At 41.7% G+C, this 27,718-nt stretch overlaps 1 protein-coding gene across 5 annotated transcripts in view; it reads left to right on the top strand.

The window, feature by feature from the left end:
- LOC122541328 (butyrophilin subfamily 3 member A1-like) overlaps positions 1 to 27,718 on the top strand; it is a 160,500-nt gene that overhangs the window by 120,409 nt on the left and 12,373 nt on the right. For all 5 annotated transcript variants that reach the window (XM_087979248.1, XM_087979247.1, XM_087979251.1 and 2 more), the window contains 3 exons: positions 3,163 to 3,444; positions 11,742 to 11,861; positions 17,461 to 17,493. In XM_087979248.1, the coding sequence (XP_087835374.1) occupies positions 3,163 to 3,444; positions 11,742 to 11,861; positions 17,461 to 17,493 (435 nt within the window). The remainder of the gene's footprint in view (positions 1 to 3,162; positions 3,445 to 11,741; positions 11,862 to 17,460; positions 17,494 to 27,718) is intronic.

Genomic DNA, 27,718 nt, shown 5'->3' with positions numbered 1-27,718 from the left:
CAGAGAGAATAATTTGAAACCTGTCGGCAAGGGTCTACTCAGCTGAATGGGATCCAGGACAATTTCATGTTGCTGAGCGAATGAATTCCTTGCAAGTGGAAGTTGGATCGAAAGCAGCAAATGTTTAAGAGGTACCAGGTAGGGCTAAAGGTGTGCATTCCATTGTAATGAACACTGTGTCAAATGTGAAATTTAAATTTCAGGGAGTGACTGCTTTCTTAAAATCTTTGAGCTTTCTGCTTATGCAATGAAAATACATTACTTGTGATCTCATCAGTGCACTCTGTGATTTTTCTTATGTAGACGTGTGCAATATTATGGGGAAAATGCTAACTTACAGCTGTTATCTTGTTTCAGTTGACACTGTGGTGTCCTGGAAATTAATGATTTCCTTACCTGCCGCAACTTTAAGTTTCACAGAGGGTTGATAATTATTGAGGAAATTAATAAATTCTTCTAATTCTTCTGTGATGGTCTCAATTCCCCATAAGTCAACACGACTAAAGAGTTATTATTGTTGATGAGAATGAAAAAGAACCCCCTGAAAAACCAAATAGTAACCATTGATAAAACATCAAGAAAAGTCCTCAGAATTAAAGGGACTTTGTGCCCTGCACTACTGAATATCTAACTGAGCAATATTGTATATCAGAGGTGAAACTGCAGATGCCCTTGTGATCAGGGCCATGGAGATGAATTGCGTTCACTGGTGCTTTATCTGTATCTGGGCCCTTTCTCTTATTCCATCCCCTAACATCCTTTGGATGTCCAAAATATTGGGCACCACAGTCACAGTCGGATTGAACTGTCCTTTATGGGTTTAGCAAAGTATCTTGGGTTTCGTACTCTATTCTTCTTTTTATGAAGTCTAAGTAAAGCTTAGGTTTTCAGTATAAAAATTATACATAATTTGACCGTCCATATCATGCAACCAACCCTGCTTCTTTGAACCTGGTTTCTATGCAATAGCTAGACAACAAGATTGAAAAGACCTGACTCTCACAAGCATGACAAATAACAATACCCATAGACAAATGAGAATATCTAGTCATGGTATTGAGATATTCTATTGACACATGACTTGTGGTTTCACTTCCAAGTTTCAAATTGCAAAAGTTCCAGTAAATTAGAACCAACCACTCATGTGCAATATTGCATTTTGTCATCCACACAACAGAGCTTATGTAACCCAGAGGACAGAAATCCAAATTTCACCCTAAAAATTTGAGAACTTGAAGTTCCAACTTAAAAACACAAAGACAAAAAACATGAAATCAGACTTCCACAAAAATCCAACTGGTTCTCTGCTCTCCTTTAGGGGAAGTAAACCTGCTGGAGTTACCTAGGCTGGGCATTAGTGGGCACAAACTGTATTACCCAGAATGCACTCTGGCTGTCAAAACAAATGGATGTGGTTCCAGGATAATTGGATCTCAGGTGCTGGAACTTTGGCTGGAGAGAAGTGTCCCTCTGTGTGCTTGTTTGATGCTGCTTCAAAGAGGACGGGGGCTGAATGCACAGGTTAAAGAGATTGGCACTATCTTCACACCCTTTCTCAGACATTCCTTGTCATCTGACTGAGTATTGTTAAATCTGACCAATGTGATTTTCCAGCAGGCCCATCAGCCAAACTAACCTGTTCCTTCAGAGGTGAGCATGAATGGATTTTTTTCCTGCTTTCCCCAAAAATGAATAACATCAGACCGAGGTGACATTCTGTATACTGGTTACCTACCTGCAATATCTATTCTTCAACACCAACAGTCATGCTATGAAAACATATGTGAATTTAATTTTCAACCATTTCCTTTTCTGAGCAATGTTGAGAAATATATCTCAAATCCATCATTATCTTATTATCATCGTTAATGAAACTGTTGTTGGGCTTTCTAATGCTCGACCACTGGGGTTTCACGTACAGGTTTATAATTCAAGGAAAGTGTACTCTAAACTAGTCAGAATAAACATCTGTGGAATACAAAAGAAATTGCAATTTTACCATTTCAGTCGCATTGGCATCTCATTATCTAAACTCCAAACTCTTTTTCTGTAAACACATGAGAAATAGAAGTCTCTGGTTGCAGGTTAATATCAATGACTGTTCAACCTGATCTGAGCCTGGCCCTGCCTGGTACTGTTTGTCTCATTCCTTATCATATATGTCTATCTTCTCCGTCTCTGTATGACTCCTAAGGCCACTTGGGATAGTTCTGCTGTCGTGGGCACTAATGGTGTAAAATGTTTGACTGAGAATGTTGCATACTGTGAACGGAGAAATCACCATTTAACTCTTGTAGCTTAATTAACTCTTACACTATTATTACAATATGATGCATTTTGTTTTGATATTCATTCACAAGTTTTGAATTGTTGGATAGGGCAGCACTTACTGTCCATCCCTAATTGCAGTTAATCCACATTGCTGTGGATCGGGAGTCACATATCGGCCAGAACAGGTAAGGATGACAGGTTTCTTTGCTGGACAACATTTGTGAACCAGATGGCTTTTTCCCAAAAACCAACGTCGCTTTCATGATTGGTATTACACCCTCAATTCCAGATTTTTTAAAATTCAAATTCAACTGTCTGCCATGGTGGGATTTGAATCCAGGTTCCCAGGACATTGCCTGTGCCTATGGATTAATAATCTAGATAATACCACTGGGCTATTGTCTTCTGAGATGACTGCACCCAAAGCACTATTACTGCTACAATTACCTGACTCTAATATATAAATAACCCCATACCCTGCTCTTGAAATGGAGTTAAAACAGGGAGTACATGGTAAGCAGAAGTTTGAAAATCCATTGGTGTCACTTACATTCTTACCCTAAAGTCTATATGTATCATTTATCCTTACATGTATAATTGGTCAGAAATTCACTCACTGGTTTTCTTCTTTCCTCTCCTTTTAGAAAGTGTTTATATCTAGCTGTAGTGCAAGTCTTAGGAATTAATTAATCTAAATAAATTTATATCAATTATTGTGTCTTTGCTGTAAAAGCATATTCTGAGATAAAATGTAATTCATAATCTGATTAAAGTCATGTGATAAATCAATGATGAGATACCTATCAATAACATTAAATAAACAGATTCACATGGTTACAGGAAGTGTTCCTAACGTTTGCTGTTTCTGAATCTACTCTCTGTCAATTATAGGTTTGGGCCATCAGCCCTGGATCCAGATGAAGGGATATCATGAAAATGGAATCCAGGTTGTGTGTAAATCCAGTGGATGGTTCCCAAGGCCAGAAATACAGTGGATCAGTGAAGATGGACTTATTTTATCACAAGCTGAACCAAGTTATGAGCAGGACTCTAATGGTCTTGTGAATGTCCAGAGTATCATTGTCGTTACAAAACAATCAACTAAAAGGTTTAAGTGTCGTATACAGAATGAAGATTTGAGAATTGCACAAGAAGCAACAATCAAGATATCAGGTTTGTAAATGAGAATGTTTCATCAAGAAAGTTAAAAATGACTTCTATTCTACCACTGATCACATCATGTATTTAATTGCCCCCAAGATGCCCACATATGATAATCCTTGATTATCTTTTCTTGATTATCTCAAACACAGTTATGTCAACGTCTGATTTGTGTTGAAAAAATGTCACACTCCATACATTTGTATCAAATCAGTATTATGTCCTTCAGTATGGATATAATCTTTGGTGATTTATGTTAGCAGTTTTTAAACTCTTTATTTGTAAGAAAGGTTTTGTTGCTTCCCTATGTGTGCTGACCATGGAGGGCTTGTCTTACAAAGAGAGGCTGACTAAGCTCGGACGTTTCTTTCTGGAGAGGAGGAAGAGAGGTGACTTGGTTGAGGTGTACAAAATAATGAGAGGCATGGATAGAGTCGATAGCCAGAGACTTTTCCCCAAGGCAGGATTGACTGCCATGAAGGGTCATAGTTTTAAGGTGTAGAGGAGATGTCAGAGGTAGGTTTTTTACGTGGAGAGTTGTGAATGCATGGAATGTGTTGCTAGCAGTAGTGGTGGAAGCAGAGTCATTAGGGACATTTAAGCAACTGCTGGACATGCACAGTGAATTGAGGGGTGCGTAGGTGAGCTTATTTTATTTTACATTAGGATTAATCCTCAGCACAACATCGTGGGCTAAAGGACCTGTTCTGTGCTGTACTTTTCTATGATCTATCCAACTGGGACCAACAGACTCCTTCACACTGTTGTTACTCACAACAACAACTTGTATTGATCCAACACTTCAAAGTAATGAAACGCCTCAAGGCTCTTCACTGGAACTTTCTGAAGCAAAATAATTCACTTAGTCACCTAAGGAGATATTAACTCAGATGATGAAATACTTAGTTAAAGAGCAAGGTTTTAAGGTGTTTCTTTGAGGTGGAGAATGAGGTAGAAAGGTGGAGAGGCTTAAGGAATGATTTCTAAAGCTTGGGCCCTCAGCAAGGTAAGGTGCTGTCACTGGTGTGAAGCACTTAAAACCAGGGTTGGTCTGGGGACCAAAATTAATGAGCAGAAATGCCTTGGATGGTTTGGGGCTTGAGGCGATTATAGAGATGGGGAGGCAAAGACATGGAGGAATTTGGAAGTAAGGATGAGAATTTTAAACTCAAGATGTTGTTTGACCAATTGAAGCCAATGTAAACCAGGAAATAATCATTCTTCCTAATATCTCTTTATTTGATTTACCAAGAATAAAAGGGAACCTAAAGGGCAACTTCAGAGGGCAGTATGCATATGGAATGATCTGCCAGCGGAAGTGGTTGAGGCGGGTATGTTAACAATATATAAAAGGGGTTTGGACAAGTACATCAATAGGAAAGGTTGAGAAGGATATTGGATTGGCTGGCATGGATGGAGATTTTGGTTGGCATGGACCAGTTTGGGCTGAAGGGTCTGTCTCTATGCTCTAGGACTCTCTGACCTATTTCCTCAGAAGGCCAAGGAAATTCAGCATGTTCACAATGACACTTACCAGTTTTTATAAATGCACCAGAGGAAGCATCCTATCTGAGTGCATCACAGCTTGGTATGGCAACTGCTGTGCTCAAGACCACAAGAAATTACAGAGAGTTGTGAACCAAACCCAGTCCATCATGAAAACCAGGTTTTCTTCCATTGACCTGATCAGGTGTACTCTAAAACTCTGTGGAAGCTAGGGAAGAGATTGCTGGGCCCCTTGCTGAGATAATTTTATTATCAACAGCTACAGGTGAGGTGCTGGAAGACAGGAAGTTGGCCAATATGATGCCACTATTCCAGAAATATTATAAGGAGAAGCCAGGGAACAATAGATTGGCGAGCCTGACATCAGTGGTGGGCAGATTGTTGGAGGGGATGCTGGGGATCAGGATTTACATGTATTTAGAAAGGCAAGGACTGATTAGAGATACTCAACACGGCTTTGCGCATGGGAAATCATGTCTCACTAACTTGATTAAGTTTTCAAAAAACTTAATGAAGAGGATTGATGAAGGCAGGCAGTGGATGTGACCTATAAGGACTTCAGAAAATCTTTCAACAAGGTTCCTCATGGTAGACTGGTTAGCAAGGTTAGATCTCACAGAACACGGAGAGAACTAGCCATTTGGATACAGAACTGGCTCGAAGGTAGAAGACAGAGGCTGATGGTGGGGGGTTGCTTTTCAGACTGGAGGCCTGTGACCAGTGGTGTGCTGGGATCGGTGCTGGGTCCACTGCTTTTCATCATTTATGTAAATGATTTGAATGTGAACGTAGGCAGTTAAGTTAGTAAGTTTGCAGATGACACCAAAATTGTGGTGTCATCAGCGAAGGAGGTTACCTCAGAGTACAATGGGATCTTGGTCAGATGGGTCAATGGGCTGAGGAGTGGCAGATGAAGTTTAATTTAGATAAAAGTGCCTGCATTTTGGAAAGGCAAATCAGGCAGAACTTATACACTTAATGGTAAGGTCCTGGGGAGTGTTGCTGAACAAAGAGACCTTGGAGTGCAGGTTCATAGTTCCTTGAAAGTATAGTTGCAGGTAGACAAGATAGTGAAGAAGGCATTTGGTATACTTTCCTTTATTGGCCAGAGCATTGAGAATAGGAGTTGGGAGGTCATGTTGAGACTGTACAGGATATTGGTTAGGCTACTTTTGGTATACTGTGTTCAATTCTGTCTCTCTGCTTTGGGAAGCATGTTATGAAACTTGTAAAGGTTGAGAAAAGAAATGGTGAAATGGCCTAATTTCTCTCATATGTCTTATGGCATTTTTGTCTAAGTGGATCTCGACTAGTTTAGGATATCTGGTCAGCATGATGAGTTGGGCAGAAGGGTCTGTTTCCATGCTGTAGAGCTCTATGACTCTATGACTCCATCTACATTTCCCATGCCTTGGGAAAGCAGCCAACATAAACAAAGACCCTTCCCACCCCAGTTATACTCTCATTCACCATCTCCTATTGGGCAGGAGATACAAAGGTCTCAAAACACATAACAAAAGATTCAAGACCAGCTTCTTCCCCACTGTTATCAAACTTATGAATGGATCTCTCATATAGTAGAGTTGATCGTTCTCTGCCCCTTCTCTATAGCTGAAACCCTATGTTCTGTATTCTGTTCTCTTACCCTGATGTACTTACTCAACATAGGAGTTGTCTGGTAAACAAGCAAAACAATACGAATCATTGTATCTCGGTGACAATAATAAATCAAACAAAGTCATCCACTGTGCTCTGTGAAATGCTATACAATTCATTAAATATAGCCTAGACAAGGATAATTTCCAAACTTAGGCCCCAGAAATTTCTAGAATTTTGGGATGTGAGCATCACTAGTTACCTAGCATTTTTGCCCGTCCCTAGATTGAATCATAGAGATATACAGCATGGAAATAGACCCTTTGGTCCAACCCGTCCTTGCCGACCTGGTATCCTAACATAATCTAGTCCCATTTGCCAGCACTTGGCCAACTTCCCTCTAAACCCTTCCTATTTATAGAACCATCCAGTTGCCTTTTAACTGCTGTAATTGTACCAGCCTCCACCACTTGCTCTTGCAGCTCATTCCACACATTGTTATGGACTAGACTAGACCACTCAAAACATTCTTAAGCAGGCAGCCCAGACTATAACTTTGCAATTTGTTTCAGTAGGCGTACAGTGAAAATTACCTGGAGGAAATTAGCTAGGTTGACTACCAGATTTTAAAATAGACAAAAATTTATTCTCAAGATTACGGAATGAAACACCAAGAATAGAACAAAGAATATCTACAGAACCCAGTCAATCCAAACTAATTTTAATTATGCTGTTCCGAATATACACAACAGTCCCAATAAGCAGATCCTCTGAAATACAGTAAAAATGAAACAAATTCTTACAGGTCAAAGTTAGAAGGGCAAAGGAGAGAGAGTTTAGCAGGCTGTTTCCCCAAAACTCACTGTTGAACTCCTTAACTAGTACTGATCTGAACTGAACTGCTCAGCTTTCAAAACTGACTACTCCCCTTTCTAAAACATGATCAATTTGGCCTGAAGTCTCATCTGTTTACATATAAATAAAAGGCCTCTCAAAGTCCTTTTCATCTCTGTACTAATCTTTTTTTTATTTCAAAAATATACTTTATTCATAAAATAATTTAATGATCTATACAACTGGACATGCCATACATATGTAAACATTCCATTTGTTTGCATACCGAAACAGAGTAATCATTCCTATTTACAGGTCTGTACGATTACATTTTTAGCTGAGGCATCAGCAGAGCCCAAATGACTGCATGGGCCCCCTGTTCTTCTTTAGGCAGGCAGATGTTACACGGTGGTCTTTCCCCACCGCGCCTTGGCGGCAGTTGCCCCAAGCTTCAGTGCATCCCTCAACATGTAGTCTAGCACCTTGGAATGTGCCAGTCTGCAACACTCAGTCGGGGTCACCGCCCAGAGAGTGTCCTTCACCGAGTTGATGATCCTCCAGGCACAGTTGATGTTCGTCTCGGTGTGCGTCCTGGGGAACAGGCCGTAGAGCACGGAGTCCCGCGTCACGGCGCTGCTCGGGACGAACCTCGACAAACACCACTGCATTCATCTCCAGACTTCTTCTGCGTAGGCACATACCAGAAGGAGATGTGTGACATTCTCGTCCCCCCCGCAGCCGCTTTGAGGGCAGCGTGCGGTGCGGCTGAGAGTCTGGGCGTGCATAAAGGATCTCACAGGCAGAGCCCATCTCACCACCAGCCAAGCCATGTCTGACTGGAGCCCCGGCCTGTTTATGACCACTCTGAAAAGAATTAAGTACACAGTATCCTTGAGAAAAGGAACAGCTTTTAAAAAAACAGGACCAGCTTTGTGACACTTCTCCCCTTAAAAAAATGAACCATCAATATCAAAAGATGGCTTGATTTTTAAAACACTTCAAAAACAATGTAGTTAGTAGTCTCAAATACTAACTATAGCCATGCAAACGTGCATAACCATATGCAAATTCAGGCCGTGACACACCCGCCACCAAACGCTTCCATATCCCATTCAAACCTCAATAACACATCAGCATTCACGCTTTCGCAACCTGCCACTTGCCAATTGTCAAAGTAAAGGCTGCAACAACAAGCTCCATCTAAACAGGTTGGCATTTTTATCCTTAAATTTTCCCAATTTCCACGTATCTCCGCATGTGACAGTAATAACTCTTTCAGGTCATTTCGATTTTCTTGTGGCAGGTAATTCAGTAATTTATCCCAATTTATGACAACGTCCTCATTGTCCAATTTGATGTAAGGAATGAGAATCCTCTGAACCCTGTTCTTCCTTCTGTGCTGTAATCATGAACCCCTTCTCCTCTTGCTTTCCTTCCCTGTCCAAGTACCTTTTGAGCATAATCACATGACACACTCTGTGAGATTTTTTCCCACCTGGAGTCCTTATCAAGTAAATCACCTCACTCAATTTCCTCTCAATTTGATACAGTCCACTAAACCTTGCTTTTAAAGGTTCACCTGTTATTGGAAGTAACACCAATACCTTATTCCCAATTGCAAAACTGTGAATTTGTGATTTCTTATCCACTCCCTGTTTCATTGCATGCTGGGATACTTTCGAATGCTGTCGAGCCAACTCCCCAGCTCCATTAAATCATTCTCTAAAATTTGACACACAGTCCAAATGGGTGATCTCTGAATTCTGACTTATTACTTTCTCCTTAATCAATTTTAACGATCCTCTTACTTCATGCCCAAAAATTAATTCCAAAGGACTGAATTCTGTCAATTTATTTGGTGCATTTCTGACCACAAAAAGTACAAACAGAACTCCCTTATCCTAATCATCTGGATAATCCTGACCATAAACCCTCAACATGGGCTTTAATGTTTGATGGCATCTCTCTAGTGCTCTTTGCGATTCTGGATGGTACACAGTAGATTTGAATTGCTTTATTCCCAAGTTATCCATAAACTCCTGAATAGTTTGATGTGAAGTTTGATCCTTGATCTGACTGGATCTCTCTTGGTAATCCATATTGAGTAAAACATTTAGTAATTCTTCTCCAACGTTTTAGCTGTGATGTTGCGTAATAGGATTGCCTCGGGAAGTCTAGTTGACACATCCATTATTGTTAACAAATACTTATTCCCACTTTTTGTTTGAGGTAAGGGACCTACGCAATCAATCAAGACTCTTGTGAAAGTTTTCTCAAATGCTGGAATAGATATTAAAGGTGCAGGTTTTATTCCTGCCTGTGGTTTTCCGATAACCTGACACACATGATACATCTGACAAAATTCAACTGCACCTTTGTGTAGTCCAGGCCAGTAAAAATGTCTTTGCATTTTAGCCGGTCTTTACCTCACTCCTAAATGACCTCCAAGTTCCAGTGGCCACTGCATTTGTTCAGCCACCTTTTCAAATAAGATGAAAGAGGCTTCCACATCCTTCTTATCAAATGTAGGCAATGCTTGAACATACTTCACCAGTTTCTCACTGGGCTCCTGACTACCAGAGGATTCCTCATCCTCACTAAGCCTACCTTCAGCCTTTATCTCCAGCCTTTTCAACTGACTTTCCTTTTTAATTGTCAGTTTTAATTTATCTTCGGCTTTTAATCGTAACTCAAACTTTCATTTCTACTGCCCTTTCCCTATCTTTCGCTTCTAACTCAAGCTGCTTCACTTGCAACTGAATTTTTGCCACCTCTATAGATTCTTATGGTTTCTCCAGCAAGTTTAGATGCTGTGCTGGGGATTTATCCACTTTTATGCATTGCAAGACATCCAGCACCTCCTCCTCTATAATATGGACATTTTTCAAGATGTCACCATCTATTTCCCCACACTGTATATCTTCCTTGTCCTTCTCCACCATGAACACATGCAAAATATTTGTTTTGTATCTCCCCCATCTCCTGTGGCTCCACACATAGGCTGCCTGGCTGATCATTGACAGGCCCTATTCTCTCCCTTATTTGTCTTTTTTCCTTAATGTATGAATATAATGCATTTGGATTCACCTTAATCCTATTTGCCAAAGCCACCTCTCCTGGTTTCCCTCTTAAGTATACTCTAACTGCCTTTATACTCTGCTAAGATGCCCTTGGAAAAGTGGTAATGAATCACCACAGTCCATTTGTTATAATTTCATTTACAATACTCTTCGGAAGGGAATTCCAGAATTTTGACCCAATGACAGTGAAGGAATAGTGATACATTTTCAAGTCAGGATGGTGAATGGCTTGCAGGCAAACTTGCAGGTGTTGGTGTTCCCATATATTGGAGTGAGTTGGAGTGGTGCTGTCTCAGGATTTTTGATAAATGGCTGCAGGCAAACTTGTAGATAGGATACCCTGCTGCTACTGAGCATCAGTGGTGGAGGGAGTGGATGCTTGTGGATGTGCTTCCAGTCAAGCAGGCTGTTTTGTTTTGGGGACTGTAGCTGGGGACACATTTGAGATCAGCACAGGATAGGGTAAATAGACAAAGTCTTTTCCCTGGGGTCGGGGAGTCCAGAACTAGAGGGCATAGGTTTAGGGGAAAGATATAAAAGAGACCTAAGGGGCAACTTGTTCACAGAGAGGGTGGTACTTGTATGAAATGAGCTGCCAGAGGATGAGGTGGAGGCTGGTACAATTGCAACATTTGAGAGGCATTTGGATGTGTATATAAATAGGAAGGATTTGGAGGGATATGGGCCGGGTGCTGGCAGGTGGGACTAGATTGGGTTGGGATATCTGGTCGGCATGGGCGGGTTGGACCGAAGGGCCTGTTTCCATGCTGTACATCTCTATGATTCTATGACTTTAAGTGCTAGAGAAGCTCCACAGATGCTGCCACTTCTGCTGAGTTGCTCTAGCACTTTCTATCTGTGTTTCAGATTTCCAGTGTCAGCATTATTTTGGTTTTATCTGACACATTTGAGATACCTTCCCAGACAGAGACGTTAGGAAGTGTAGCTTTGTTGATCCCACGAGTTCTGGAATACAAATATAACGATGGAGCTTCATTTATTTTTGTATTTGTGATTGGCAGTGTTAGAGTCCCTAGCCTGACACAGAGAGCAATAATAAGCATTAGTAGCAGGCAGGGGTTCCATTGTCAGTTGGGAATTTAACAAACTTCAGTGTTGACATTTTTGCATGTTCCAGACGACCCTATTGAGGTTAAATCAGGAGACTGCGAGAGGACAGTGGGTTTTTCATCTCATGAGCATTTAATAATTGTAAATATTGTGTAATAATAATTTCTATGGCACATGCTGCAGAAAATATATTTATGTAATGCACTGGTATTCACTTTACAGATGTGATCTTCCCTGATGTCCCTGACTGGCTGGCACCTTTACTCGTGACCATCCTTTGTGTAACTGTTGGCATTGCTGCTGTGGTTTACTGGAGTGTGAAAAACCATCGACACATTAAAGGTACAGTCTCCGTGTAGCACTGAGTAAAGACAATAAAGACACAAGCCTGGAAATCCATGGGGGATCTCTCAGTCTCCGTGAACAAATCTGTGGAATTTCAGAATCACAGCATAACACCAGGACAATGTGTATGGGAAAAGATTGGGTTTGTTTCAATGTTAATTGTTTGAGGAAGGGTGAAGTGTTTGTGAAGAGCTGGTCACATTGAAGAGGAGAACAGAGGAATAGTTGTGATTCCCAGACTCCAGCTGAACAGAAAACACTCCATTAATAATTCTTAAACAAATGCCAACTGTTGAAAATTGTGTTGTTATGTTCCCCACGTAAGTATGTGTAACATTGTGCTCAGCAAATGTGAAGCAAAAATAATCCAGAACTATACCAACTAGCATCATAAAACACAGAGCTGTGGATGCTATAAATCTGAAAAAAAACCCAAATTGTTGAAGAAGCTCAGCAAGTCTGGCAGCATCTGTGGAGAGAAAGCAGAGTTAATGTTTCAAGTTCAGTGATTTCTTCAGAACTAGTTATAAATTTGCCACAAGTCGGAACAAGTTTATGGTTCAGCTGTCAGAAAAGAAGTGCTGATGAAATTCAATAACTCTGACAGCTTCTGTGGGGAAAAAACACACAGTTAATGTTTCCAATGCAATGCGATCTTGTTTCAAACTTAATGGTGGTGAAAATGTGATGAGGTTTATGCTGTTTAAAAAATTGAGGCGATGGTGGAACAAAAGACAAGGTCAGAGAAAGGTTAGACTGAAAGCAAAAACACGAGAACAAAATAGAGACACTAGGTGAAAAATATCCTGAATGGAAGATAGAGTTCCTGAGCACATTGTTGGACTCAGTGTTCAGGGCAGGAAGCTGTCAAATGTCTAAATGGAAAATGAAGTGCTGTTCCTCCAGCTGTGTTGGGCTTCACTGAAAATTACATCAGGCCTCGGGCAGGAATGTCAGTGTGAGAAAATGATGATGTATTAAATGATACAGAAGCAGAATCTCGCTGTGTAAAGCAATCTGTGTGGAAGAGATTGGATCAAGAACACTCAATATAGTAGACAAAATTGAAAGAAGTTGAGGGGAACAACTGCTTCACCTGGAAGGAATGTTTGGGGCATGAGAAAGTAAGGAGGGAGGAGGCAAAAAGGTGATTGTGCAGCAACTTGTAGGAGAGAGATGAAGTATTGGGGGATGATAACAGAGTGAACCAGGGAGAGAACAAATCCTTTGGAAGACTGACAGGAGAGATATGGGGTAAATGTGTTTGGTGGCAGCATGATGTTGGAGCTGGTGGAAATTATGGATGACAATTTTTCAATTTCAGAAGCAGGTGGCATGGAACACGAGTACACGGTGAAACCTGTTATAATGTGAGGAGGGAGAGGAAGAGAAAAGAACAAAACTGTGAGAATTGGGTTCCGCACAGTGAAGGGCCCTGTTAGTGGCTGCTTAAGGTGGGAGTGAGGGGGTGTTGTAGTTGAGTAAGGAGGAAGAAATGTCAGAAGAACCAGAATGGAAGGTGTTACCATCAGTGCAGATGTCATGCAGACAGAGGAAACTAGGAGAATGGAATAGAGATCTTCCAGGAAGCAGGTTGCAAGGACATGTATTCAAGGTATTCAGTGGCCATGTGATATATATCATTAAAGAATATATCCCCAGGGATATGTCCAAAAAGATAAAGAAGGGAAGGGAAGAGATGGTCCGGGGAAAGATGAGAGAAAGGTTGAAATTGAAAGCAAAATTGAAGATTGTTTCCAGTGCTGGATAAGCCAAGAAATGGCAGCGGTGCAGTTATTGTAATACTGGAAAAAGGGTTCTGGGAGGTGGCCTGAAAAGGACTGGAGCAAAGAATGTTCCGCATTCTCCAGAAAAAGACAAGCCTTACTCAGAGCTTATATCTTTTCTGTTGTCATTTTAATTCATGACATCCCTGTTAGAGTTTTCCCTGTATTGAGGAAATATTGAAATAGATTCAAGCCAGAATGACCACACATCATCAACCTGCCTTGTCCCTTCTGGGCAGGACATTCCCAACACAAGCACTGACACAATGGAATACAGCGGGAAATGAGTTACTCCTCAACCAGGAATGCACAGTAGAAGCTGATAGTAAAAGGCAGAGTCACCATAGTATTAGTGGACCATAGAGCTGCTCTGTCACTGTGGTGGTTTAACCTGAGGGTCACCACAGCTCAGACAAGGAGTGAGGCTGCGAAGCTGGGACCTTCATGGTAACCTCAGCCTGTCCAGGAATTGAACTCACACTCTCAACATCACTCTTCATGACAAACCCCTTCAGTCTATCCCTTAGTATCACGAGGCAGAATCCATCAGAAAGCATCATTAAGGAAGAGATGTCATGTACAATTGAATGGATGAAAGACAACAAAAGCCAAGGGAAAACTCTCTGCTGGTTGAAGTCATACAAGACACAAAGGAAGATGGTTGTGATTGTTGGAGGTCAGTCACCTCCGCTCCAGGACATCACTGTGGAGATCCTCAGGGTAGTATCCTTGACCCAACAACTTTCAATTGGTTCATCAATGACTATTCCCATTCTGACCTTACGATGAAGGGATGTTCATTGTCAATGTTCAGTACCATTTGTGACTCCTCAGATGCTGAACCAGTCCATGTCACAAGACATGGACAATACCCAAGTTTGAGCTGATAAGTGGCAAGTAACATTTATACTTCACACTCTATGACCATCTCCAACAACTTCTTATAGTAGTTTATAAATCATGAAGGGTACAGATAAGGTGTAGTGTAGGGGAGTCCAAAATTAGTATAAGGTGAGAGATGAAAGACACAGAGGGTGGTGTGTGTATGGAACGAGCTGTCAGAGAAGGTGGTAAAGGTGAGTACCATTCCAAGATTTGAAAGACATTGTGACAGGTACATGAATAGGAAAGGATGAGGGGGACATGGGACAAATGCAGTTAAATGGGACTAGTTCAGTTTCAGAAACCTGGTCAGCATGGATGAGTTTGGCCAAAGGGTCGGTTTCTTTACTGTGTTCCTCTATAATTCATGGAGAAAACGTAACATTCGATGATATTACAAACACTGATTCCCCCACTATCACCACACTGGGATTTCCATTTATCAGAAATTGAACTGGACTAGACATGTAACAACGGTGACTACAAAAGCAGGCCAACAGATCGTCACTTCCTCCACATTATTTTCATCTAACGTCTTCTTGCCCACTCACTAATTCTGCCCATGATGGTGAATTTATTACCACCCCTTCAGAGATAATTAGAAATAGGTAATAAATGCAGGCCTGACCAGTGATAAGGATTTTCCATGAAAGAATAAAGACATACAAGCTTTGGTCATAAGCTCTGTGCTGTTCACAGTCTGGCAGTGGCTGTTTACCTCCCAAAACTCAGCTGCCCTCTGGTGTCAGTGTTAGATGTTGAAATGATATGCATCTGTTTAACTTTCAGAACTAAATTTACCACAAAAAGCATATTGCATTTGATTAACAAATAATTTAAAAAGGTTACTTTCACAGCACTCCTGCACAGCAGTGAATCCTGGACTGTGAATCAGCAGAGAGTGAGAGAACTCCTACCAGAAATTTCCCTGAAACATGCTCCAGATTTAATGAGAAGATTCTTAAACAAACATTATTGCCCTTCTTGAAGCTGATCGGATAAGACGAGCATTCCAGCAAAACTCTATCCAGTAAGATCAATTTAATGGCTGATCATTGTGTATGGATGGCTGAAAGCACTCTCCCCTTGCCAAATCCTGTTTCCTTTACTCTCAAATGGCCAACAATTCAGAGGAAACAAAATAAAAGCTTCAAAGACAACCTAAAACTCTCCTTGAGGTGTAAAAGCATTCAACCAAAAGACTAGGGTGAATTTCCTACCCATTGTTCAGAAGGACAATGACCTATCCATCAAAATACATATCTGCTTTGAGGCCTAATGTCTGAAAATTGAAGCTGAGTGGCACTCATGATCCTGCTGACTCAGTGAAATCCTGCCCTTTGTGCCCAAAGGTCAAAGGATCGGGAATCAGCATGTTCAGTTTCATCAAAACCATGGCAAGATCTTGTGACGCTGAATAGACATCAGCTTTGAAGTGAAGGATGGCCAATGGCAGGGAGCTGCCTCTAATATTTGTTGAGAAAAAAGTGAGGTCTGCAGATGCTGGAGATCAGAGCTGAAAACGTGTTGCTGGAAAAGCGCAGCAGGTCAGGCAGCATCCAGGGAACAGGAGAATCAACGTTTCGGGCATAAGCCCTTCTTCAGGAATCATGCTCCATTTTCAGCGCTAATATTTGTTGGCAATTCATCTATTTTGTTGCTTTTTCGCTTCTGAATGAGAAGGTGCATCATATAAAGTCTATGTGTCCAGTTTTAATTTGAATCTTTTGATATGGAACTTTTCCACACTTTTCAAAGGTAAGGATTTATTGAAGCAACTCATTTATCACAGCTTCCATTTCCTGATCCTTGTCTTCTCTTCTCCTTGTGACAGTGCTGCTCCTTTAACAAGGTTACGGAGCCCTTTTCTTTCCAAGAGTGGTGTAAAAGGCAGAGGTTCCGGTTTAGTTTTTAGCTGAGGACGTAGAGAAACAGCTGCAGTGTAGCTTCAGCTTCAGGTCCATGCTTCAGCAAATGATCCCTGGCTGATCCTCTCTCTCTCTCTCTCTCTGAATCCTCTATCCAGTAAGAATTTGTGTTTGAATTTACCTTTTTGCCAAGGATTGTGTTTATGAAATGTTGTAGGAAATTGGATCAGCTCTTTGTTAAGTTGACAGGGATATTGTGTCAGTCAGGTTTTCGAAACATTGTCATTTTAAATTCTGTTTTCTTTAGTTTGTGTTTTATTTGGTGATGTGTAAATAAATTTTGTTTTACTTGAAGCCACGTAGTTTGACCAGCTGCATCCTTCCTGGAATATCCATCTACTTAAAGCAACTAGAAAAGTTAGGGTTTGGGCTACCTTCTTAAAAAATGTCTTGAGGGAGTCTGGCCTGGTCAATAAAAGTGTTTGGTGTTTAACAATTTCTTTTGTAATTTCACCAAACAACACAAATTCCTTAACTATCTGTAATCTCCAGTGTCTTCTGTTTAACTCATCTGAATCTCGTCAGACTCCGGGTTCTGTTTATATGTTGTTACCTGGTGCCTCAATTTTATTTTAAGGAACATTACCCTCTAATGATTTTTTTCTGTAACATTTTTATTGCAGCTCATTTTGTTTGAATATTTTGAAAATATTTTAGCCCTAATGGCTCAGGTATGGTATTTTCATTTTATTTTGATCAGGATTTTCTTTTCCCCTATGGTTCTTCAAACCATTGGAGAAAAATTCTGTTGTTTTAATCTAATTTTCCATCTCCCACTTCACCCCCCTTATAACCAAACCAGTTGCACAGTAAAACACTACAATACATGAACTGCAACACAGTTTATTAATCAAATATCTAACGATGGTAAATTACATATTGGTAAGAACTGATTTTCATTGAAAAATGATCAGATTTATTCAAACTATTTTGGTGAGAAGATGTGATTAATTGCATTGTTATTCTGATACTTACAATAATATTTTTGTCTCTTTGCAGAACTGGAACTTCATAAAACTTTCATAGAATGTGGTAAGATTTAATATTAAAATGTACACAAACCATAAAGAATGTGGGTTTCAGAATAATTGCAAACATGACCAAACATTTTTACCTTTTTATGATCCATTGTGCAAATATTTTGATAATGTGACTCATACAGCATGAGACCTTTTGATTTCAAATACTCACTCAGGCCGACTTTATTTTGACCCAAAATGTACAAGAAAAAAAACTGATTGTCCAGTTGAATATTCTTTATACCTAAGGAGGTTAGTTTATATTTACCTATATTCGGATTGAAATTAGACATAGACTTAACATAATCACAGAAAAGAATGACAGATTTAGAGATTGAGAAGGAAAGTAAGAAGTGTAATGAAAACAACTGTGCTATTACAGTAATTCCAGAAAATAAATGCTTCAGCTATATTAGCGTTGTAAAGCTCTGAGAATAGTACAGGCATGGAGTGCCCTCCCTGCAACAGTAGTAGATTTGCCAATTTGAAGGGCATTTAAATGCTCATTGGATAAATATATGGATGATAATGGAATAGTGTCGGTTGGATGGGCTTCAAATCGGTTTCACAGGTCAGCACAACATCGAGGGCCGAGGGGCCTGTACTGCGCTGGAATGTCCTGTTCTCACATATTTCCAGTAAGTCGTTTCTAACGTGATTGAGGTAATGCATAATCCTATGTGTGATATTTGATATACTGTGTTTAATCACAACAAAATAAATCACAGAAAACAATCTGAATTCTATGCACTTTAAAGTTTGTTTTTAAGGGATCTTTGACAAAATTATTATCAAACAAAGTCTGAAATATAATTATTCACAGTTAGGTCTATATCAAATTTATTTTCAATTGATACATTGAAAATTATATGGATTTCAGCAAAACCTTTGACCAGGTCCCATGTGGGAGAGTGGTAAAGAAAGTAAAAATGTATGGGATCCAGGCAAACGTGACCCAATGGATTCCAAATTAGCAGAGTTGGAGGAGACAAGGAACCATGGTAGAAGGTTGTTTCTGTGATTGGAGGGGAGTGTCCCATGGTGTACAACTGGGTCAGTGTTGGGCCCCTTATTGTCTGTGATTTATGTAAGTGATATAGATGAGAATGTGGCAGGGGATGATAAGAAAACTTATGGATGACACAAAAATAGGCCACAGAAACAGAACTTGCAGGAAAAGGTCTAGCAGGATCTGGAGAGAGAAATCAGAGTTAACGCAGGTCAAGTGAACTTTCCTCAGAGTTCTAAGGAAGGGTCACTCAACCCAAAACATTAACTCCGATTTTTTTTCTACTGACGCTGCCAGACTTGCTGCACTTTTCCAGCAAGTTCTGGTTTTGGTTCTGATTTACAGCATAGAGTCATAGAGATGTACAACAAGGAAACAGACCCTTCGGTCCAACCCGTCCATGCCGACCAGATATCCCAACCCTCCTGCCAGCACACGACCCATATCCCTCCAAACCTTTCCTATTCATGTACCCACCCAAATGCCTCTTAAATGTTGCAAATGTTGCTTCTTCCTCTATCTGCCACCTCTCTAAGCTTCAATATATTCAGCTTAAATAATCTCTAACGTGTTCTTATCCCAAAATTTCAGGTCTTGGAGTAACACAAACTTCTTATCCAATATAATCAAATGCACTAACTCTTATCATTCCCCACTAAGGAGCACTGTCATCTACAGCCCCCCCATGCCAAGGTCTTGCCAGGGCTAAATCATTACCCAAAGTTAAAAGTGAAACTAAAACTTTCACTCAGTTAAGGGCAACTCCACTAAGCTTTAAAAAGTAGATTGCAGAACTCCCTCACAAAACTGGGAAACCCAATAATTTACCATGCCAGATGACAAACAATCAAAAATCAACAGAAGTCCATCAGGGGACAAATCCATTCACTCTAGAGCCAGGCTTCAAAATTAATTTTAAAAGAAATCACCATGGCTACTGGAATACTTACAACTACTAACTTCAAGATGCACCTACTGGTTATTAACTCAAAAAACAAATCCAAGTTCATCCCAAATATCATTAAAAATTATACATACAAATCCCACAGTTTACATCACACTAAATTATCTTTGGTCCACCCCACATAACCAAACTAGTTTGTAATCTCTTTGTACACATCCAGTTACTTTTATTTTCTTCATTAACCACTCTTTGAAGGATAAATGAATCATTATCCAAAATCAGCAGCTAATTTATATTATTGATATAATGATTTAGATGGGAACATAAGAGGTAGAGTTAATAAGTTTGCAAATGACACCAAAATTGGAGGTGTAGTGGTCAGCGAAGAAGGTTACCTCAGATTACAACAGGATCTTGATCAGATGGGCCAATGGGCTGAGGAGTGGCTGATGGAGTTTAATTTCGATAAATGCAAGGTGCTGCATTTTGAAAAACAAATCAGAGCAGGACTTATGCACTTAATAGGGACCTGGGGACTATTGCTGAACAACGAAACCTTGGAGTACAGGTTCATAATTCCTTGAAAGTGGAGTCGCAGGTCGATAGGATAGTGAAGAAGGTGTTTGGTATGCTTTCCTTTATTGGTCAGAGCATTGAGTACAGAAGTTGGGATGTCATGTTCTGGCTGTACAGGACATTGGTTAGGCCACTTTTGGAATATTGTTTGCAATTCTGGTCTCCTTCCTATCGGAAAGATGTTGTGAAACTTGAGAGGGTTCAGAAAAGATTTACAAGGATGTTGCCAGGGTTGGAGGATTTGAGCTACAGGGAGAGGTTGAATAGGCTGGGGCTGTTTTCCCTGGAGAGTCAGAGGTTGAGGGGTGACCTGACAGAGATTTATAAAATCATGAGGATAGGATAAATAGACAAGGTATTTTCCATGGGGACGGGGAGTCCAGAACTAGAGGGTATAGGTTTAGGGTGAGAGATGAAAATATAAAAGGGACCTCAGGGGCAGCTTTTTCACACAGAGGGTGGTGCGTGTATGGAATAGGCTGCCAGAGGAAGTGGTGAAGGTTAGTACAGTTACAGCATTTAAAAAGCATCTGGATGGGGATATGAAACGGAACGGTTAGAGGGATGTGGGCCCAGTGCTGGCAAATGGGACTGATTAGTTTAGGATATCTGGTCAGCATGAACAAGTGGGACCGAAGGATCTGTTTCCGTGCTGTACGTCTCTATGACTCTCTGACGATATGATGTGCTCCAGTGTCTCATAATATCTTTACTAGCTTACTTCCATGATTAAAGGAATAATGAAATACTTCTCCCTTTGCAAGAAAATACTTGGAACCTTCAGTGATCTGATTCTCTTTATCAATCCTCAGGTAAGAATTTACTTGCCTGTCCTGAATCTTCTCTCCACCCCTCGGAGGCTGAGGGGACATGCTTCACCTGTACCACTGCTGCATCTTTTAAACCCTATTTCCTTTCCTGATAAATTCTTTTCTGGAGATTCTTCAGATGTTTCCATTACTGCAGCAGGTCTCCCAATTAACTTGCTGCAAAAGCTTTCAAAAAGCCCAGTCTAACTACGACACCCTGCATATATCATATAGAACAGCCGTCTTTAGTATAAATGTGAGCAGGTATCCCAGTCTATCATGTAGGGATCAGCAGTTTCTGTTTATATTACAGAGAACACCAATTCCTTTGTATATTAGAGAGATTAGCAGTTTTTAGAAGATATTTTATTTACATCACTTTTATATCCCAGCTTTTCTACTTTAATATTTTGGAAACCAAATTTGCACCTTAAAATGAACATTTCATCCTCAAATTTTCTTTTCCTTCAATTTCCATATTGATTCCCATATGACCATTTCTTCACATGGAACTGCGTGTTTGAGATATCATAGGTATCAGCCAGATCTAATATTTCTTGACTTTTTGATATTTGTAGGTGTTTGATATTTGTTCCAGCCGATTGGAAAACAGCAAATATAATGCCACTATTTAAAAAAGGAGGAAGACAGAAGATGGGGTATTATAGACTGGTTAGTTTAACTTTTGTAGTGGGGCAGATGCTTGAATCTATTAGCAAGGGAGAAATAGCAAGGCATCTCGATAGAAATTGTCCCATTGGGTAAACACAACATGGGTCATGAAAAGCAGGTCATGCTTAACTAATCTACTGGAATTCTATGAAGACATTGCAAGCACAATGGACAATGGGGACCCAGTAGATGTGGTGTATCTAAATTTCCAAAAGACATTTGACAAGGTGCCGCACAAAAGGCTGCTGCATAAGATAATGACGCAAGGTGCTATAGGCAATGGATTAGCACGGATAGAGGATTGGTTAAATAACAGGAAGCAAAGAGTGGGGATGATTAGGGCTTTTCTGGTTGGCGATCAGTGACTAATGTTGTGCCTCAGGGATCAGTGTTGACTCTGTAGTTATTCACAATTTATCTAGATGATTTGGAGTTGGGGACCACGTGTAGTGTGTCAAAATTTGTGGATGACACTAAGATGAGTGGCAGAGCAAACTCAGCAGAGAACTGTGAAACTTTGCAAAGGGACATACGTAGTTTAAATGAGTAAAGACATTTGAGGAAAGATATTCTGGCTATTGAGGGAGTGCAGCATAGGTTCAGAGGTCAATTCCTGGAATGGCAGGATTACCTTACACTGAAAGACTGAAGAGATTGGGCTTGTATACCCTTGAGTTAAGAAGACTGAGAGGGGATCTGATTGAGACATATAAGATTATTAAAGTATTGGACACTCTGGAGGCAGGAAACATGTTTCTGCTGATGGGTGAGTGCCGAACCAGAGGACACAGCTTAAAAACACGGGGTAAACCATTTAGGACAGAGATGAGGAGAAACTTCTTCACCCAGAGAGTGGTGGCTGTGTGGAATGCTCTGCCTCAGAGGGCAGTGGAGGCTTAGTCTCTGGATTCATTTAAGAAAGAGTTGGATAGAGATCTCAAGGATTGTGGAATCAAGGGTTATGGAGATAAGGCAGGAACAGGGTACTGATTAAGGATGATCAGCCATGATCATATTGAGTGGTGGTGCAGGCTCGAAGGACAGAATGGCCTACTCCTGCACCTATTGTCTATTGTCTATTGAGTGAGCAAAGGTCTGGCAGATGGAGTGTAATGTTAATAAATATGAAGTCATCCATTTTGTTAGGAGTAACAGTAAAAATGAATATTACTTGAATGGTAAAGAATTGCAGCATGCTGCTGTGCAGAGGGACCTGGGTGTCCTTGTGCATGAATCACTGAAGGTTGGTCTGCAGATGTAAAAGGTCATTAAGAAGGCAAATGGAATGTTGTCCTTCATTGCAAAAGAGGTTGAGTTTAAAAGCAGAGAGGGAATGTTACAGCTGTACGAGGTGCTGGTGAGGCCACACCCAGAATACTGTGTACAGTTTTGGGCTCCTTACCTGGAGGGGGTGCAGAGGAGGTTCACTTGGTTGATTCCGGAGTTGAGGGGGTTGGCTTATGAGGAGGGACTGAAGTAGATTGGGATTATGCGCATTGAAATTTAGAAGAATAAGTGGTGATCTTATAGAAACATATAAAATTATGAAGGGAATAGATAAGATAGAAGTAGAGAGGATGTTTCCACTGACAGGTGAAGCCGGGACAAGAGGGCACAGCCTCAAAATTAGGAGGAGCAGATTTAGGACTGAATTGAGAAGGAACTCCTTCACCAGAGGGTTATGAATCTGTGGAATTCCCTGCCCAGTGAAGTCATTGAGACTCCCTCAGTAAATGTTTTGAAAGCTACGAGAGGTAATTTTTGTTATAAGTAAAGGAATGAAGGGTTATGGGGAGAGGGCAGGTAAGTGGAGCTGAGACAACAAAAGATCAGCCATGATCTTACTGAATGGCGAAGCAGGCTCGAAGGGCCAGATGGCCTACTGCTGCTCCCAGTTCTTATGCTCTTAAAGATTAGACATCCACTTCCCCTTGAGGAAGGGAATTACAAAGACCATCAGCCCACTGAGAGAAAAAAATCCTCATCTCTCTCTTAAATGGGTGATGCATTATTTTTGAACTATGACCCCTCATTCTAGATTCTTCCACAGGAGGAAATATCTATTCTACATCCACCTGGTTAAGTCCTCTCAGGATCCTATATATTTCAGTTACGTCTCTTTTAACCTTTTGAAACTCAGGAGGATACAAGTGTAGTCTATCTCGCACTGACCTCTACACCGCTGAGGCCAAACGCCAGCTCGCAGATACCTCCTCCTACCGTCCCCTTGACCATGACCCCACCCCCCACCACCAAACCATCATCTCCCAGACCATCCATAACCTCATCACCTCAGGGGACCTCCCATCCACCGCCTCCAACCTCATAGTCCCACAACCCCGCACCGCCCGTTTCTACCTCCTGCCCAAAATCCACAAACCTGACTGCCCCGGACGACCCATCGTCTCAGCCTGCTCCTGCCCAACCGAACTCATCTCGGCATACCTCGACACGGTCCTGTCCCCATTAGTCCAAGAACTCCCCACCTACGTTCGTGACACCACCCACGCCCTCCACCTCCTCCAGGATTTCCGCTTCCCCGGTCCCCAACGCCTCATCTTCACCATGGACATCCAGTCCCTGTACACCTCCATCCCCCATCATGAAGGACTCAAAGCACTCCGCTTCTTCCTTTCCCGCCGTACCACCGAGTACCCTTCCACCGACACCCTCCTTCGACTGACCGAACTGGTCCTCACCCTGAACAACTTTTCTTTCCAATCCTCCCACTTTCTCCAAACAAAAGGAGTAGCCATGGGCACCCGCATGGGCCCCAGCTATGCCTGCCTCTTCGTAGGGTATGTGGAACAATCCATCTTCCGCAACTACACTGGCCCCACCCCCCATCTTTTCCTTCGCTACATTGATGACTGTATCGGCGCTACCTCGTGCTCCCACGAGGAGGTTGAACAGTTCATCCACTACACTAACACCTTCCACCCCGACCTCAAATTCACCTGGACAGTCTCGGACTCCTCCCTCCCCTTCCTAGACCTTTCTGTTTCTATCTCAGGCGACCGAATCAACACGGACATCTACTACAAACCAACCGACTCCCACAGCTACCTGGACTACACCTCCTCCCATCCTGCCCCCTGTAAAAACGCCATCCCATTCTCCCAATTCCTTCGTCTCCGCCGCATCTGCTCCCAGGAGGACCAGTTCAAAATACGTACAACACAGATGGTCTCCTTCTTCAAGGACCGCAATTTCCCCCCCGACGTGGTCGACGGTGCCCTCCACCGCATCTCCTCCACTTCCCGCTCCTCCGCCCTTGAGCCCCGCCCCTCCAACCGCCACCAGGACAGAACCCCACTGGTCCTCACCTACCACCCCACCAATCTCCATGTACAGCGCATCATCCGCCGTCACTTCCGCCACCTCCAAACAGACCCCAGCACCAAGGATATATTTCCCTCCCCTCCCCTATCAGCTTTCCGTAGAGACCACTCCCTCCGCGACTCCCTTGTCAGATCCACACCCCCCACCGACCCAACCTCCACTCCCGGCACCTTCCCTTGCAACCGCAGGAGGTGCAACACTTGCGCCCACACCTCCCCCCTCACTTCTCTCCAAGGCCCCAAAGGAAACTTCCATATCCGCCACAGATTCACCTGCACCTCCACCCACATCATCTACTGCATCCGCTGCAGCTGATGTGGCCTCCTCTATATTGGGGAGACAGGCCGCCTACTTGCGGAGCGATTCAGAGAGCACCTCTGGGCCACCCGGACGAACCAACCCAACCACCCTGTAGCACAGCATTTCAACTCCCCCTCCCACTCCACCGAGGATATGCAGGTCATTGGACTCATCCACCGCCAAACCACAACAACGCGACGGTCGGAGGAGGAGCGTCTTATCTTCCGACTGGGAACCCTCCAACCACAGGGGATGAACTTGGACTTCACCAGTTTCTTCATCCCCCCTCCCCCCACCTTGTCTCAGCCGAATCCCTCCAGCCCGGCACCGCCTTCCTGACCTGCAGTCTTCTTCTTGACCTCTCCGCCTCCATCCTACTCCGACCTATCACCCTCACCTTGACCTCTTTCCACCTATCACATTTCCAACGCCCCTCCTCCAAGTCCCTCCTCCCTACCTTTTATCTTCTCCTGCTGAACACTCTCATTCCTGAAGAAGGGCCTGTGCCCGAAACGTCGAATCTCCTGTTCCCTGGATGCTGCCTGACCTGCTGTGCTGTTCCAGCAATAAAGTTTAAACTTTCTCTGAATTGCTTCCAACACATTAGCATCCTTTCATAAGCACGATGTAGTATCACCAATCTTTAAAAAATCTTTTTTTAAAAATTATCTCCACCATATTGGACATAAAAGATTTTTTTTTTAAATTACATCACCTTCCCACCAGTCTGCTCCACCCTCCTCTCCAACCCATCACCTCTCCCCTCACCTTCATCTACTTATCACATTCCCAACTACCTACCCCCCAGCCCCACCTCCCTTCCATGTATCTCTCAGCCTCCCGGCCCACCAGCCTCATTCCTGAAAAGGGCTTATGCTTGAAACATCGATTCTTCTGCTCCTCAGATGCTGCCTGACCTGCTGTGCTTTTCCAGCACCACACTCTCGACAGTATCACAAATGTCCTCCATAATAGAAGCAGACTCTCCTTACTCCTGCATTCAATTCTCTTCGAAATAAAACATAACATTCTGTTAGCTTTCTTGATTATTTGCTTTATCTGTCACTAACTTTCTGTGATACATTCGCTAAGGTACCCAGATCTCTCTGCATCTCGAGCTCTGCAGCCTTTCACCATGCTTTTTTTATTCTTTGTGCCAAATGGTCAGTTTCAATCTTTCCCGCATTATTTGCTAGTTGAATTTATTCCCTCATGGAAATCAGAATTATCCTCCACGTTACTATCTCTTCTTTATCCTTTCCTCTAAAATTTCTCTGAACAAACTATATTGTCTGATTTCTCAGGCAGTTTGGCGTACAAGCTTTTTAAATTCCATTTCCCTTTCTACTGCTCTAGCTTTCTCCTGTTTAGCCAGTACAAGTTTTATTATTGCCCCAGTTCTGAGGAAGGGTTACTGACTCTGATTTCTCTTCACAGGTACTGCCAGACCTGCTGAGGTTTTCCAGCATTTTCTGTGTTTGGTTCTGATTTTCAGCATCTGCAATTCTTTCCGTTTTGATTGGTGCCCCTTGTGTTTCCGGTTCTTTCTCCTCCCTTTCTATTGTTCTCTTCGTTCTTTACCTTTTCCATTGACTTTTGTTTTTGTTTTTCCTCTCTTCTAATTCCTCTTTCATTGTCTTTTACTTCCAATTCAAGATTTTTAAAATTTTCTCATGGAAATAGAGGTAATTCTAGTAATTAATGCATCCATTTCTGGTTTCCTTTTTTAACTTTACATGCCGGATAATCATTTTAAGTATCTCATCCTTACAAGTTTCTATTTTTATCTCAATTTCAATTTACTTTCAATTTAAATGCTAACTCTCAGATTAGCCTTCGTCAAAGGTTTCTAATAATCCACTGTTATAGTTTCTGCTCATAGACAAGTCTCAGCAACAGTTGAAACCATTTTGAATGACTAACCCATGTAATAGACCACTCAACAACCTTTTTGTTTTTATGTCCAGTGCGCCAACATATTTACTTCTTTAAAGATTCACAGCTCCTCTTAAACACAATGGCATTCTGTCCCATCAAAAGCACCCACATTATTCTGATTCCAGTGTATCGCAGAGTCAAACTTAGTGTGATTGACCAAACTTTGTATCTTTGCTGTAGTTACAATGGAGGTCAGTCACTGAACATATTCATAAGAAGCTGTTTATGTATTTTAATGAAAGAACATAAGGCTATTACACAAATAAGAAAAAACGCTGTACATATACAATGATTTGGAAAGATCTTCTCATAGAGTCATAATCATAGAGTCAGAGAGTCATACAGCACGGAAACAGACCCTTCTTCCAACTATTCCATGCCAAACAAAATCCCAAACCAAATTAGTCCCACCTGCCTGCTTCTGGCCTATTTCCCTCCAAACCATTTCAATTCATCTAATAATCCACATGGTTTTTAGGTGTTGTAATTGCACCGATAACCACCACTTCCTCAGAAAGTTCTTTCCACACACAAATACTCTGTGTAAAAAATTTACCCCTCATGTCTTCTTTAAATATCTCTCCTCTCACCTTAAAATGTGCCCCCTAGTCGTGAAATCCCCCATCCTAGGGGAAGGACAACCCCATCTAAACCTCTCACTATTTTGCAAACTTCTATAAGGTCACCT

This window comes from Chiloscyllium plagiosum, unplaced genomic scaffold (assembly GCF_037043375.1).
Source record: "Chiloscyllium plagiosum isolate Xiang-an unplaced genomic scaffold, Cpla_swu_hap1 HiC_scaffold_35, whole genome shotgun sequence".
NCBI classification, from domain to species: domain Eukaryota; kingdom Metazoa; phylum Chordata; class Chondrichthyes; order Orectolobiformes; family Hemiscylliidae; genus Chiloscyllium; species Chiloscyllium plagiosum.
This window is presented reverse-complemented; position numbering and strand designations above follow the sequence as displayed.